At 43.7% G+C, this 17,040-nt stretch overlaps 1 protein-coding gene across 7 annotated transcripts in view; it reads right to left on the reverse strand.

Annotated features, from left to right (window-relative positions):
• Nucleotides 1-702: 702 nt before the first annotated feature.
• Nucleotides 703-17,040, reverse strand: part of Palm2akap2 (PALM2 and AKAP2 fusion) — a 456,764-nt gene continuing 440,426 nt past the window's right edge. For 6 of the 7 annotated variants that reach the window (XM_048783227.1, XM_015492211.2, XM_048783232.1 and 3 more), the window contains 3 exons: nucleotides 15,106-15,284; nucleotides 9,824-9,862; nucleotides 703-4,689 (listed from right to left, as the gene is read on the reverse strand). In XM_048783227.1, the coding sequence (XP_048639184.1) occupies nucleotides 4,591-4,689; nucleotides 9,824-9,862; nucleotides 15,106-15,284 (317 nt within the window). In that variant the 3' untranslated portion in view covers nucleotides 703-4,590. The remainder of the gene's footprint in view (nucleotides 4,690-9,823; nucleotides 9,863-15,105; nucleotides 15,285-17,040) is intronic. The other variant, XM_048783228.1, reaches the window with a different exon arrangement.

Raw genomic sequence — 17,040 nt, forward strand, 5'->3', positions numbered from 1 at the left:
TTTGCTGCTCCTCTGCAAACTGCACTCCTCCGAATTTTCACACCAAACCTGAGCCTGGAGGGCCAGCAGGAGGAGACGTTGCCAGCCCACCCAGAGCTCACGCAGGTCTGCTCCGGCTTCATATGTGAAAGTGCCATCGTGTGCTTCTGGGGGATTGGGGTGCGGGGGTTAAGAGCAACACTCAAGTCAGGATGCCCAGGTTCAAATTCAAATGTTGCCGTCAACGAGCTACATGGCATCAACAAACTAACCTACCAGAGCCTCAGTTCCCTCACATGCAAAATGGAAACCAAAACAGTGCACCCCATGAGGTTCTTACAAGAGATACAGTGGCCAGGCACATAACCCACGCCTATAAATCCAGCAGTTAGGAGGATCAAGTTCAAGGCCAGCCACAGCAACTTATGGAGACCCTGTCTCAAAATAAAAAATAAGGGTTGAGCTGAGGGTGTTTCTCAGTGGTAGGGTGCCCCCTGATTCACTCCTAGTAGGAGAGAGAAAGGGGGGGGGGTGCGGGCAGTGCCAAAATCTGGTTGCCACCGACCATCTTGTATATTGAGAAGGGGCTTTGGGGACAGTCTGCTACAATGGCATTCCTTTGTCCCATCCGTGCTGCAACAGAAGCAGGGGCCAAGGGCACAGGCATGTACTCAAGGTTAGGCTAGTCTTCCCAACTCCCCTCAGTTAAACAAGTAGCCATCCTTTATAAAAACACAACACACATCGTGTTTTTAATGAGAAAATAACTGTATACTTGCATTGAATGCCTCACAATCACTATAAAACTGAAGCAGGATAATAACATCGAAGTGGTTAACATACACAGGAAAGCCAGATACAGAGTATAATTTTCAAACACAGTATTGCTGCTTTTTTCCCCTCCTCCATAAAAAAAAAGAAAGAAAATGTCATCTGGATAAAGAGCAACACAATCAAAATTGGCAGCTCACTGAATGCTAAAAATTCAGGAAATTGATTCTGTAACTAAAACTGGATATAGTCACCTTCTCTAATACTTAGGCTATTTTTTTTTTCCAATACATAGTTTAATTAAATCCATTCTTCATTTGGAAAAAAAAATGTTTGTCTTCAGCGACAAGAGTCAACACTGCTTTAGCGTTTCTTGTTATGAGTGTGTGTGTGTGTGTGTGTGTGTGTGTGTGTGTGTGTGGACACTGATATAGATACTGCTTCTATGTCATCGCCTAGGGTGGGCAGCATGCATGGGTAATTGCATTGTCATCCAAGTAGAATTCAACCAACCTCTGTCACTGACAGACCCTGTTTCCATAATTTCTGGATGAGAGAACCAAGGCGTGTCAGTGGTTAATCGGCTCTGGAAGAAACTGAACATCCATAAACTCTGCAGCAAGGAATACTTCTGGGAAGGCTCTAACGTTTGCAAAATCTCAACATTTGTTCTAGTTGACATTAACAAGCTTGTGTGCTATTGAAGGGTGAGGCCGAGAGCTTCCTGAGCCTCTTTCTCCCAGTGGATTAGGCAGGAATGACTTTTCTCCAGGGGTCTGTTCCATCTTCAGGAAGCTACAGGGGTTCATGTGGGATCCCAGAGCACAGTGCTGTGTCCATGGCGCAAACATGGGGTGGCAGTGAGGGGGAATGTTTCTTGAATGAATAAAAAAAAAAAAACAAGAGCACAGACAAAACCTGGCTCTACCCCAGTGAACCGTAATTTACATTTTTAATAGGAATGCAATGGGATTGTCAGTGAGTAGAGCAAGGAAATAGCAGTCATCCAGAAGGCAATTTGGGGGAACTAGTAAAAGTTGGGAGATGTAGGGGACACAGTAAAAACAGGTCCGTGACTGGGAGAAACAGTCACAGAAATCACATTTATTTCCTCATCTATTCGTGGAGTGTGGCCCAAGGGATCCTGGCTCTAGAGCAATCAATGCCTCTTGTTCAATCAAGGTTGCTTTGAAAGTGATTCCATGAACTGGGTGGCTTCCTAACGTTCCTCCCGGCCCCAGCTCTTCTCCATTGCAGCTGTCCCGTGGGTACAAGATCCCCTTCCAGACAGAACAAAAGCTTAAGGTAAGTGGTGAAAATGGTTCCCTCTTGTGAAAAAAATGGGGGGAGTTAGTCAATAGCATGTCTGTGCTCTCTAAGAGTTCCATGTCTGTCCCAAAGCATGAAGCACAGTGTATTTCCTGAGCAACCCATAAATGTAGCCTACTGGCCACCATCCTGACTGCCACTGTGCTTGGGGCCACAGGTGCTGATGCCTCCTCTGCTCCTCTGCATGTGTCTCCTTAGAGAACGCCCCTCCCATTCGGTCCTCAGCCCAGAAATCCTTAGACAAATGGTGGTCCTCCTTCCTGGGCGCTCCCATTCCAATGGGGCAGGACCTCTGCTCTAACATGGAGGTCACCTTCCTGGGAATACCTGGCTCCATGCCAGCCTCTGCCACTATAAAATGAACTCCTGTATCAGGGGTCTTATTTGTTCAGTGTCCCCCAATGGCTAGCACTTGGCTGAACATTCAGGAGAATGAACCATCCCAACTGCCAAATGCCCACATGCAAGGTTGGCTACAATCTGCAGAATGTGGGTGCATATGACAGGTACCAGAGGCACTTTGAAAGGATCTTTAGGGGTTATTGGCCAGTTCCATCTTTTTACTTTATGCCCACCATTTGTGAATAAACTTTCCCTCAAAGTCAACACTAGCAAAGATAAAAAAGCAAAGATAATGTGGGTAACACTACATACGGGTTTTGTGGAATTGCTACTTATGAGAATAACATATCAGAGCTTATGACATAACAATATTAAAACAAAAAAAAAGAATTTTAATGAGATCTAATTTAATTATTGCTTTAAAAAAAATAGTTTTAAAACAAAGGAAAAATAACGAAGGCTGGTTAGTTATTTTTCTCATGGCCAGAAATAGAACATTTTCTCATCCAGAAATTTAGGGCACCCAATTACTGAATGCCCTTATCATATTGCTTTAAATGACAGAAAAGAGTAAAGCTAGCATCCTCTAGTGTATACTAAGCATGAATCCAAAGCATGGGAATAAATAGGATACGTTCCTAAATGTCAAATTACAAAACTACTCAAAACTCTGCAATTGTGATTCATGCAAATACCATGTTAGGTCAATTTAATATTACAAATACTGCATCAGCTCGGTGCCTTTATATCCCTTTTCATAAAAAAGAAATTCTCACTCACTCCTGATGCTGGCTAACAGCTTTGGAGGAAATAACTGTACACTCAGGTGTCGTGAGCAATTGAAATTTAACACACACACACACACACACACCTGTGAACATACACTCGTTACACAAACACACAAAGGTGTATACACACACACACACACACACACACACACCCCATCTTTAGGATTTGTAGTTGATTCCAAGCCTGTACTTAAAATTTCTATTCTATATTTTTCTCTTTAGCATCCTGAAAAGCACTCAGCCAAAAAAATAATCTCTTTCACGTCCTTCTCCTCCCTCTCCCTCCTCCCTCGTTCTCTCCCTACCTTCATTGACTTTAATGTTTCCTTTCTATTGACCCCAAACATCCCTTCCTTCTTCCTACTACCTCTAAGGCTCACTTTATAATACAAAATAGTTATAAACACTTTTATTTCTTGCCATCTACCTCTCTAAGGCAGAGTTTGACCTTTTTTCCCCCCCAATTATTGCCATCTAAAAATACCCCTACCATCTTGAACCAAGCTGTTCAATGTGTACAGGTTTTATTCATGTTTATATCCCCCTATCCCATCATAAAAATAGTTGTTGCCCACTAAATATAGTTTTCACGTGAAGAAACGTAATTTTGAAAATGTGTTCTTCTAAACTACACATCAGTCAAGAGTATAAGCGGACAAGATCCTAAAGCTAAAATAATCCATTTGGTTTGGCTTTCTCACCCCACATTCCTCAACCTCCTAGTGTAGAAGAGATTGCATCTGCAACATGAAGATATATTGTCTTAAAAATATGGATTGTATGCATTGCAATCATTAATTGCTCCCAATTAAAAATAATCAAATGTAAGAGAAATATTATCATAACTGCCTCTTTGGGGCAATCACAGAGAGGAACACCATTCATTGTATGGCGGCTGGAGAAAATGGCGCCAATCCAACACCTTGGATGCCACGAGCAAGGGGTGGGAAGCCAGAGAAGAGAAATACCCTGTGCCACACAGATGGCAACAGCCTGGGCCCTACAGCTCACGAATGGACTTATCCTCACTGTCTGTCCTCATCACCCACCAAGGCTGGTCAAAGGTCTGCCCTCAGCAAATCTTATAATGTCTTATAATGTCTTTGTCTTTTTGGATCAATTGTGGACTGGTCCAAATCCAGAGGCTTCTTTGAGTCACAAAGAAATCCTTTCTCTTCTGACTCCTGGGTCTCAGAATTCGACGGGTGGACCCCCTTTTTGCTTTATTCTTCATCGTTGTGTGTTGCAGTTTCTGGTCTACAGAAGGATTGCTGAGTTTGTATGCACTTTAATAAATAGTCCATCAAAATGCTTTGATGTGATCATTTCTTGGTTTCTTGGTATCCCAAGCACCAAAGAAGTTTCCCGGGCCGAAGGAAGTTTATTCATTGTCCTCTTCCTCCTGGTTGGCGTAGATCCCTGCCTCCCAGCGCAAGGCCAGTGCGCTCTTCCTTCGATTAACCCGTGTGGCCTCAAGGACCTGAAGAGAAAGGGAAAAAAATTACCCAGGGTTCATGATGCTAATTATGTACATGAGCCAACTTCCCATTTCTTTCCTCTATTCTCCTCCTCAACAGCATCAACATGAATGAAAAGTAATGGAGTGTCTGGTACTGCAGTTGGTAGAGAGGTCAGGGAGGAAAGACTGGAACTGTGCCATCCAATATGGTGGCCACTGTTGCCACATGGCTACCAAGTACTTGAAACACATGCATGAGAAACTAAATATTTAACTTAATTTTACTATTTAACTTAATTTTAACTTACTTAGCCCCTTTGGCTAATAACTATTATATTGGATGGCACAAGGATAGATCCTCTTAAGTCTCTTCATAAATAGGCAGATCAGAAAGGAATCCCTAACTATTGGACCAGTGTGGATACAAGCCAAGCTTTGTGGATCTATGTAAGGTATGATCATATTTGTATCACACCAATCTACTCTGGCATAATTAAACACAAAGAATCAGTAACTGAAAAATATAGCTTTTGAGGGTCAACAAAAAGCAATCTCAGCATTTTGATGAAACTTCTTCCAGACCACGTGTACTAATAAAATCAAAGGTGACAACATCAAAGACAAGTGGGCTTGCCACCACTGAAATGGGTCCTCCTTCCCTCCTGTTCACTAGCACAATCTGTAAACTCCTGAGTGGAAGACTTTAGCCAAAATGTTCCAGCTGTAATTTTATTAAGATGAGGTGCAGATGAATGGCATTTAGGTGGCCAACACACGAGAAAAGGTCCTAGGTCTTGCAGTAAAAGCAAGACCAATCATGCCAACCAATTACTCTGGCATTAGTTTAGGGTGCAGAGTTTCTGATTTTAAAGAAAAGTTCATTAGAGCCAGTACTGGTTGGTTTTCCAAACTGCAATGAAGGCTTTGATTATTCTAAAAATAATCATTTAGGCAGGGGACACAGATGTTGGCAACTCCAGAGAAGCAGGAGATGCAGGTTACAGGCAGGGCTGCTAAAATAGGCATAAGCAGATTCTGAGGAGACTAAAGGTCTGGGGGTCCATCTCAACCTGCTTTTCTGCATTTTTGTCCAATGAATGGAGCTTTGATGTGCTTTCCTCTGCAAAGCCCTCCCTACTCGCCCCCAGCAGGGAGAGCTGGGATGTACTCAGTCATGTCTGCTGAATGAATGATGCACTGTGAGGCACCTAAGCCATGTCATCAAGTGTCCTGTGGATAAGCACACTGAGGTTCCCTTATTATCTAAGAAAAACAAATTAAGAGAAATAATAGTTCTAGAACTGGTACAGTCTAGAGCATTTCTCTGGCCAATGTGGGATAACATGGAACTGAACCAGAACTGGACTGGGCCTGCAAGGCCTGGGCCCTGTTTTCAGTTCTGTCCATTGGCGATCTATATCTGCCCTACTTGGCAGACTTTCTCAGGAGGCAGTGTGAACTCTGGAGTCCAGGCAGGTCTCGGTTTAAATTCTAGTGACTGTGTGACCTTGGAAAAGTCACCCCTGCACCTCAGTGTCCCCATGTAAAATAGGATCATAAAACCCACAGTTGACCTGAGGAATAAATGAGGCAATGTATGTAAGGCATTTTAGCATGGTTCCACGTGAATAATAATTTAATGAGTAATAATAATGTTTAAAACGTAATAACAAGGTCTCAAAAATTATTTCTATCATCATGTGGAAGGATTTGTACTATATGAAATGGAATATAAGCACAAAGCATCTATATAAGGGACTCTGTCTTGTGTAAAATGATCAACTGCCTTTTGGACTGCAATACAAGCTGACGTTGAAAGGTTTATTAAAAAAACTGGAAATAAATCCAAGGTTTTGAATATAAGAGTCCCCATCCTTTTCAAATGTTCCTTGTCATTTAAACCCTATTTTAATAATCAACTTGAGCAGAGTTAGCTTGCCATGTTCTTCAGGAACTCATGCTATAATCTGTCTGCCCATTCACCTTACAAGCATTTACTGGGGTCCTACCTGTGGTTAGGCAGAGTGTTGGCATGTTGGGGACAGAACAGTCCCTTTCCTCATGGAGCTTAGTCACAAAAAAATGTGATGGGCAGACGTCAGTACTCCTAATTAGGGGAACATTTAACAGAGTTTGGGTTTGAACACCTACTGGTCAACTTACATCAGATGAGTTCTCCTTTCTTAATTCATTTCTCTTAATTTATATGACCACTTAACATGATCTGATTTTCTGATAAAATCTAAATTCCTTGGTAATAGCACAGACAAGACAATAAATGAATCACCATTGAAATAACTGAGACCTTAGCATAAAACCATCGTTGGGTTCATAGGCCCTGTGATCCAGGACTATGTTGGAGTAAAGCCATCCTACAATTGGCCTTTTAAGATTCAAAAGTCAAGTTCTTGGGGATGAGCACTTGCTCCTTAACTAAAACCCAGATCTGTGTGTGTGTGTGTGTGTGTGTGCACATATATATGTAAATCTCTAGCAAATTTAGTGTTATTATTTTAATTATTGCATATTTACTTTTATAATCTATCCTTTTCTTTTCTGGGCTAAAAGCACATGCCTCTAGGGCTATAATCGTAGCACACACATCATAAGTACTACAAACCAGTTACTGTTTTAATCCTCAGGACATTCTGTGAGATTCAAGCCATCATGACTCCCATCTTACATGATGGAGACTGAAGCACAGGGAGGTCGAGTAATTTGCCCATTGTTGCCCAGTCAGTAGGAAGAAAAGCCAAGATTTGAACCCAGCAAACTCTAGGTGCAGAGTTGATGCTCAGAGCCATCAGGCTACATGGCCGTGAGAGCCTGGAGGGAGAAGCACCGGAAAAGAGCAACACACACTCTCCACAGAAATAAAGAGAGGAAAACATAAAAACTAAAAAATAATTAATATGAAATAATACTCAGGGGTGGGGTTGTGGCTCAGTGGTAGAATGCTTGCCTAACACGTGTGAGGCACTGGGTTCGATCCTTAGCACCACATAAAAATAAATAAAATATAGGTATTGTGTCCACGTACAACTAAAATAATAATAATAATAATAATAATAATAATAATAATAATAATAATACCGAGACCTGATTTGTTTTTGTTTTCTCACGAATTAATTCAAATTCAGGATGATGATGTCGGGGGAGATCAATTCTCTCTGAGCAATCCTCTAACATTGTTTTTGTCTTTGTAATGTGTAGTGCACAGCTTAACTTCTATGGCAATCAGCATAGGACAATACTATACAGCAGTTTGGGGGGATGTGAAGTAAAAGTTATGTTAATGAGTTACCCCTCTTAAATATTGATATTTTTTCCTCTTATTTTCCCTTCAGTAAAAGTTACACTGTGTCCAATTCTATCTTCCTCACATACATTTGACGGGACTGTCACTGTTCTAAACTATACTCACTGAAATAGGAGATGAGATTAGTGTCTAATTCTAAGTTGTCATTCCCTAGATGAGAACCACACTTGGACTATGAGGAAGGAACACAGAATGGTATTCTCAACATTCACTTTGTGTTATGAACAAAAATTGCAAATAATTGACAGCTCAAATCTATAGTTAAATATAATTATTTTGCTAAACAGTGAGATACATAGAGATATATGCACATACATGCATGCATGTACACCTAAACATGCTTGATTGTTTAGAACATTGTTTAGGTGTACATAGATACATGGATTTGGCACAACTGATTTGAAGAATAATTTGCAATATTTAGGGAATGTAAGTACATAGTAGCCCTACACCCAGTTCTCTTACTAGGAAAATTGTTTTCCTAGGTGCATGGAGAAATGTGCAATAGCATTCAGTGAAGCATTGTTTATAATGACAAACAAAAATTGAAACTGGAAACAACCTGCATTTCCATCCATAGGAGTGAATAAATAGTGATATATTCATTGAATGGAATACTATACAGCAGATATACTGAATGCTCTAGAGCCACAGGTATTAACATGAGCATATCTAAAACCAATGCAGACTGAATAGTCAGCAGCAGAGGCTACCACCATATGACTTACCACTTATAGAAAGTTCAAAAACATGCAAAAAAAAATAGGATATTGTTTTGGGTACATATATGTGTAGTATAAAAGCATGCATGAAAATGAATACCAATGCCAAGAACAGTTACCTCTCAGGAGAGAAAAGGTGTGACAAAGAGACTGAGCAATAAGAACTGGGAGAAGAAACAAGAGGGCTCGAGTTGTATTTGCAACATTAACTTCTTTTAAAAATATTTAGCAAGTGCTATGAAATAATAAGAATGGGCAAAGCTGGAGGAGTAGGTCTTATTATCAGATTGCATTTTATAATTGGGGACTTTGCATGCCGGCTCCACGACATCAGGAACACAGAACAGTGCCTGGCACATGGTAGATCCTTAATAAATCGTAAACCAGGTGACTAAATGATGACTATATGAAAGACTCTCTTTAAAATAAAAATTAGTACAGAAATAAAAATATGAAAATACTGTCCTTCCTCATAGCAACAAAGAAAAATATGGTAAAACATAAATAAAAAAAAATAGGAAAACATTGTGCTTTCTCATAGCACACATCTTTATAAAATCTGTGTAAGTTGGAGAGGAAAGAAAGAGACCTTTGGGAAGAAGCTTCCAAAACAAAAGTATAAATTGAAAGATCAGAAGGACGGGGTCATGGGGTTGGTTCATATTTGGAATAACTCATCCTAAATCCATGAAATGGGGGAGCTCTCTGGATTTGTGTTAAGGTAAGAGGGACCGGTTAGAATCAACAGCTCAATCTGCATGAATTGTACTATTTTCTAACCAGACCAGATTAGATTTGCTGCTCATGCCTAAGGAAACTAAAAGAAGCCAAACAGCCCATCATTTGTGCCCTCTAGTTCAAACGTCTTCCAGATCCACGGGTGGGCAAGGTCTTCTCCAACCTCACCGCACAGCACAGCACAGGGAATCATCGTTGCATGGACTCCAGCACCGTGAGGCAGTCCCCCAATTCAGAAAAGGCAGGAGGAAATCCACGTGGAGACAAGCTGTTTTTCTTGCCATTCTCATGTAACACATCAGGAAACGGCAAACCACAACAGCATGCACCTGCATCGAGCATGCACTGACACCAAGACAGACAAGTTGAAAAGTACCTCAGAGGTCACCTTGCAAGACAGTAACTTAGAGGTGTACTGGCAGGAAGGGAAAAGACCAGGGTTAGTACAAAGCAGACACTCACAGAGCACCCCACCGCTGGAACTCGTACCACGCCAGGGGAGGGCAGGAGGGGCAGTCACTCCAGGAGGCCACCACACACCCACGCCAAGACTTGCTTCATCTGATATTTGTTTATTTCAAAGTCTGTATCTCTTGGAGCAAGTAGATACCCTATTATCCTTTAATAAAAATATCAGATAAGCTGCACTTTGTTAATTCAAGATGTTGCTTTCAAATTTTCTGCACTTTGAATTAACGAGATAACTTCCATTTTGGATTTGCCAGACTCTGGAGCCAGCTTTTCAAAAACTCTTCCTGTAGGCTTCTCTGAACCTTGAGGTTCACTCAAAGAAGACCCTAATCTCTAAAGATTAGGTGACCATATACACAGCCACCCTCATCAGTACCCTGGAGTGGGGTGGTCCTGTGATCTCCAGTTAGGATGGTTACTCAGAATTAATACGAGCACTATAATACTAAAATAATCTTAGTTCTTCTAGAAGACTAAAAGTCCTCTGTAAAAATCCACGGGGTTGCGGGTCGAGTAGATCTAACTATGGGAAAGGAGACAAAAGAACCAATGTGGAACAGCCCCTTCCAGAATTGTGGTAATGAGCTTGCATTTACACTGCATAGGGCATCTGAGGAGTTGACTGGTTTGGGGTACTGTTAGTCATAGACTTAGTACCCCTGAGACTATGGGCTTACAAATCTGTGGGCATCAGCAATTTCTTACATGGAACACTAAAAAATTACAGTTCTGAAGTGGTCAGACTAAGGGCTGGGAGATGAGGAGCTCGGAGCTCTCCTCTCCTTTGCACCTTCCCTGTGGCATAACAGCCCTAGAACGAGATGGACAACGTGAAGCATCCTTGGTTGTGGCTGGGCTTCCTCTAGGGCCTGGGGAAGGGAGGGGCGCTGGGGCAGATGGGCTTCCTTCACCCACTCAGTGAGAGTACAGCGGCATCTCAATGCATGACTTCATTTAGAGGGAAAGTTGAGATGGGAATTCTTCTAGAGAATCAGGAAGTTCCAGACCCCAGTTTTGACACAGTCCAGGGAACTGATGAGTTCTCTTATTCAGAGACAGGCAAGGGTGGTTGCAAGAACTTTCAATAGTAACAGTGTCGGGGGCTGGGGATCTAACTCAGTTGATGGAGTGCTTGCCTTGCATGCACAGGGACCTGGGCTCAATCCCCAGCACCACCACCGAAAAAAAAAAAGCCAGAGAGAGGGGAGGAAGGCCAGGAGAAAAGGGAGGGAGGGAGGGTGGGGAAGGGAGGGAGGGAGACGGAAAACCCTGCCGAGTAGATCCTGTGTTAGAAGTGAAGATGGGACTGAGCACACAGAAGGCTCAATGTTCCTCATGCCCCTGAGCTGACTAAGGCCACCTCCCTTTAACTGGAAAAGGGGGAGGAATCTACCAACATGTTCAAGAGAACCAATGAACCCTCATCTTCACCTTCCTAGGCTCAGGTCATGGTGTGGGAACAAAAGCATACTGTTTAACTAAATGCAGTCATTTAACTAAATGGCCTCGAGAATCCATTCCCTAAAGGGCTTCTTGAGGCCTGAAGGAAAGCAATCCAAATAGCTCCTGATTTGTGCCTGCCAGCCCTACAGTCCTCCAGATCTACAGTGGCAGGGTCTCCTCCAGCCCCACCTCAAGACAGCTCCTTTGCAAGGCACCAAGAAGCTCTTTAGAAAACAATGACTCATCAGTCCATTATGAGTTGCAGGACTGACCAGAGATGGCATCAGACTCAGAAAAAGGGCATTTCCAGTAAGATAACAATTCCGGAGAAGAGGAACCCGCAATTAAATTCAGGTGGCTACATCTGGGCCCACTGCAAAATTACCAGGTTAAAGGAGTGAATGATTAAAAGGATGAACAGTGAGGTTGGGGCAGAGCTAAGCCTCCCTGAGGAAACAGGGTCTTTTTCTAATACATGCAAGGATCTGTGTAGGCTGGTGAGCTGCCCTGGGTTTGGGGCAACCCTCCTTCCTCCTTCCTCAAAAAATTAGCCAAGGACTCTACTAATGAGTGGGCAGAAACATGGAGCATGGAGACACCCACTGATGTCCGTACAGAACAAGGAAGCACGTCCAGGTGGGTGAGGACTTTGACCACAAAGGGAGTGCCTTGCTCAGGTTCTAGTAGTAAGTACAGCCATCTGGGGATAACTATTTTGGGCAATGTTCCATATGTCGCTGACCTTTTTTGCTCACCAACTGCAAAATGAGCAGGTTCCCTGAGCCAGGGGCCCCCTGGCCTGTCTTGTTTTTTTTTTTTTTTTTTTTTCATNTGCTGCTGCTTCTTCTTCTTCTTTTTTTTTTTTTTTTTTTTTTTTTCATTAAGTGGGAAAACTGGAGACAGCAGGGCCCCCGCGCTGTGGACAGCTCCACATACTGCCACTGCTCTGATGTGATTAGGGGGACCCTGGACCTGTTTTAAATGGCAACAGTTTTTCTCAGTTCTGATGGCAGAATTCTCTCAGGGAAACTGCAGGCTTGGTTCATGCGGGCTCCTTCTCTTTCTTCATGCTCTTTGCTATCAATGTGTCTGGAGTTAATCTCACCACAGACACGTCCCAGTTATATGTCATTTTTGCTTTTAGGTCTGCATTTTCCTTGAGAATGCAGACCAAGTAAGGATTCTTTTTATTCAATTTATAAATGACTTGCTACTTTCTAGGCTCGGGTTTTGATCCTGGGGGAGAACCCACAGGATCCTTAAAATGTGGTTTCAAATTTCCAAAAGGGCAGGCAGAAATGCTGCCAGGGGGCTTGTAGGAAGGAAATGTTGGCTGGTGAGATGCCAGGGCAGATGCTGTATGGCACTGGGTGACACTGGGGACATCAGCGTGAGCCACTTGAGGGTACACAATCTACAATGCCATTTTGCCCTGCTAACAGTGTATGTGCACGGAGCAGGAGAACAGAATTATTTTACTTTTAGAAGAACTGCCCTTAGCTTCTAGGATAGGAAGCCAGGCTACGAAGCAACCCACCTGCTCTCTGTTATGGTCCTTCTCATATAAGAGACAACTAAAGAAAAACGGAAAGGGGGCCACAGACCAGCTAGGGGGAAAACTTCAATGCATTTTCCAGTGACTCATATAGATACAACAGAAAAGATCCCCTAAACTGGAAGGGCTAATAGACATGCTAAGAGGTGGCTCAGAAATTTAGTCTGGCTGAAAATCATGTAATTGCTTTAGAAGCAATCTGAGTATATTTTTTTTGAGATTGGATCTCTGAAAAGAGGAGACACCAGGTTGAATAAGTTTTGTCCTATTCTTAGAATTTTCAAAAACACACTTGGTTTGATTGTAATGTCAGTTCTACTTCAAAACACTGGGCCTTGCGTCCAGGACCTGGAAATAGCAACAGCTTGATTTGTTCGTAGATTTCTTCCTTATCTGAAATGTTGATTTACTTGGGCAAAATAGAGATAGGAAGCTGCCTCTTCGCTGTGTAAGGGAAGGGCAATTAGAATATTAAAATGCTGACTCCATACTTTACTTTTGGCTTCATTAATGCCAAAAGGAAATCCAACCTGGCTGGCATTCATGAGGTGGCTGCCTGAGTATCAGAGCAGGTACGAAGGAAACTTCAGCCCTCTGCCTAGCAGATGACTAAGAATTGGCTCTTTCCTTCTGTGTACAGTGTTTCTTTTCTAATATCTATACTCCAACACAATAAGCACGTACAGGTCGCTACTAAAAGGGTCGATTTGTTCTTTCCCGTCCACATGGTAACATGAGGGACCCACTCGGCTGACCTCCACCAAAGTTGCTGATGTATGTTCTGGATACACTTTTCTGCACCACCTTTCAAAGCAGCCACAGACCACCAAAAATACCTAAATGTGAACTCTGTACCAAAACTGGGGCTGCAAAAAAGGGCTGGCTAAAGAGACTTAGTGGGCAGGAAATGTCCCACAGGCTCAGGAAGGAGCTGCTGCCTCCACCACAGTGAAGCCCAATAGGAATGTCCTCAGCAGACACCGCAGGCCAGGCCCCAAGCCACTGTGAAATTCAGAGAACAGACCATAGGCTCCCCCTGTGTGCGTTTTCTTCCTTTCTTTCTCACCACATATTTTGAAAGCAACTTTCAGTCCTGGCTTCCGTCCCAGAAGTCCTTTAACCTGGGATGAGCCTGCCAGAGTTATGAAAAGTGTAAATCGGTGCGGACTTTCCCACTGTGAACCCCAGGGCACTCAAGTTTAAGGTGACCGGGTAGTTCATTATCTAAAGCAGGATACCTTTTAAAGGGAAAGGGGTGCTATTCATCATTATGATGCCCGAGACTCCTCGGGGATGGCGTGAAACCTTGAGGCTGATCCCAGGCTCCTTGGGACCGTATGGAACAACTCTGAAGTCTCTTGCAGGACAAAGAAACCAGAGTGGATGACTTCCTTCATAGTTCACGTGAAAGCCACATGCAAAGTTCTGGGGTCAGGGACAGGGTAGTTGTGTGGTTTTCAACTGTCATTTAAAATGGCTCTTTCTTGCCAAACTGCGTAAGAGGCTTGGAAACAACCCAAAACACATATCTTCCCTTTTTTTTTTTTTTTTTGGGAGGGTGGGGTATGGGGGGCAACCGGGTTATTGAACTGAGGGGTGCTTTGTGCTTTACCACTGAGCAACGACTGCTGTCCTTTTTATTTTGAGACGGTGTTTCACTAAGTTGCTTAGGGCCTTGCTGAGTTGCTGGGACAATCATCCTGCCTCAGCCTCCAAATTTACTGGGATGACAGGAGTGTGTCATCGTTCCCAGCTCACCCTTGTCTTTTTGAGCACTGTGGAATATTTATAGTGATTGCTCGCAATGTAGATTTTGAAGAAGCAGCATTTCATAGTTCTCTAAAAACACAGAATGTGCACAAAGTAGGTCAGGCGGCTCCCTGGCGCTCACTCCTGCTCCCTGCCTGCAGCATCACCCATTCGTGTTGTCTTTCCACACACCAAACATCTTGTGCACCACCCTTGCCAGTGGGCTCAAGCTATCCTTGGCCAGAAAAGGCCACTGTTTGGGAATCAAGGCAGAAACCCAAACCCAATCCACTCATGTTAAACCACACATTTGAAAATTGGTTTTGGAACCGCGATGCTATTCAGAGACAACTGTATACACATCCACACCTGAACTGGTACACCACATACCACACAGACGGCCGCCCTCGGAAAGTGAAAGGAAAGGAGGAAAAACTTACACTACTATCATCCATTCTCTCGCGCCTTTTAGATTTGTGTGTCTCATAGTCTTCCATGAGGGTCTGCATCAGGTTCTTGGGCCGCTGGGTTCCGGCAGCCTCTTCGGGGGCTAAGTCAGGCTGCAAGCTGGGGCCTTCGGTTGTGGGGGATGGAGGAGGTTTGACTTTCTCTATTTTCCCTGAAACAATACGAAGAGAACACCCTTTCTAAGCTCATCTGCTCATGGCTGCTTTCAGAAAGAAGAGAAAACCGGCAAAAAGAAAAGGCAATTCTGACATCGAGGGCGCCCCCAGAATGAAGGTTAAGTGTGGGCCATTTAGTTACAGGGGACAAAACACTGCAAAGAATGTGCACACCCATCCATCAGAGACCTCAAGGACACTAGTTTTAAAAGGTTAGTTAGATCACAAGGGCCTGGTGGGCATTTTGCAAATATGTTAGTCAGACCATCCTGGCCCTGGTTGCTATGGAGACGTGTATTCTATTACAGGTCAGAGGATGAGACTTGGTGGAGGTGGCACCTTGAAGCCTTTGTGGCCTTCAGAGAAAATCTGAGGTTCTGCAGTATTAAGGCTGTGCAGAGGTCACAGGGGTGACCAGGGGTGGAACCTGGCCTTCCTGGTGTCCTCTATGTCAGAGGTGGCCAAGTGCCGGCTATTCTGCCTGGGGTTTTCTACATGGGCATCACAGTGTGGCAAACCCTTTGAACGAGACTGTGGCCATTCCTCCCAGGTCACTCCAGTCTTACATGGGTCAGCTTCATTCATTCATCTTACCTGCTGGGGTCCCGAAAGCATTTGAGTTTGAGATCCTCCAAACCTTAAGGGACGAATGCCAGCGAAGGCAGTGTGTATGGTGGTGGGACGTGAGGGGCACGGGGTATCCACCAGACGTGGAGTGGTGAGATTTTAGATCTGAGATGCTCTCCAGGAGTTCTCAGATAAGGAAATGAGGCCAGTGGTGTGGAGACTCTGGACACTTTTGCTAAGACCATTTGCATTCATTCTTCTCTTGGGAAAAGCCTGGGGCCCTGGCTTCTGGCCCATCAAAGAGTAGACTTTAGTGCCACTGAGACCCAGGTGCACCTCTGAGAAGGTGCAATGGCAATGGTTTTTTTTACACAGGCCCTTTGAGGGTGACACAGCTGGGCTCTGCAAGAAGGAATGTGGAGAAAACAGAATAAATGGGTCCTTTCAAGCCCCAAAGTAGGTGGCACTGGGGGCACCAGCTGATCCACGTGAGGCTCTTAAAGGGTGCGAGAAGAAGCCACATTTAAGAAGCCACATTTTGTCCTCTGAATAGAGCCAGGGGAAGTTGAAGTCCCACGTGACCCCTTCTGGTCCCAAGCTTGGGGAAACTCCCTGCCTTCATCTCACATCCCAGACTCCTTACTTGGCACCTGCCTGACATAGCAGGAGTCCCAAGTGTAGGCTGAGTCTGAGTCTCCATGCGGGTGGTTGTGGCCCCTTACCAGCACAGGCTCCTTCCGATGGACCTGGAAAGGCCTAGAGCTTGGAAGCTCCAGATTTTAATTCCTGCGCCCTCATTAACTGGTTACGTGATTGGCAATAGATCATGCTTTTAATGTTCCACTTTAATCTTCAGCCAATCACTTAAATTCTGAGCTTCCACTTCCACAGCTGCCAAATGAGTCTGGGAAGGAGCTGTCTTTGTGAGGTCTTCCAACTCAAATGTTATACTATTCCACTGAACACATTTGGCAAGCAGGGGAACCCTTATCAATATAAAAAAAAAATAAGGCACATGGCCATCACATTTGTTGACTAGATGGGAAAGTAGTTTTGTTTGTTTGGGGCACTAGGGATTGAACCCAGGGGGCACTTCACCACTGAGTCATATCTCCATCCCCCCGTCTTTCTCTTTTTTGGGGGGTGGGGTGGGGAGAGGTACCAAAGATTGAACTCAGGGGCACT

The sequence above is a fragment of the Marmota marmota genome, unplaced genomic scaffold (genome assembly GCF_001458135.2).
Source record: "Marmota marmota marmota unplaced genomic scaffold, marMar, whole genome shotgun sequence".
Taxonomy (NCBI): domain Eukaryota; kingdom Metazoa; phylum Chordata; class Mammalia; order Rodentia; family Sciuridae; genus Marmota; species Marmota marmota.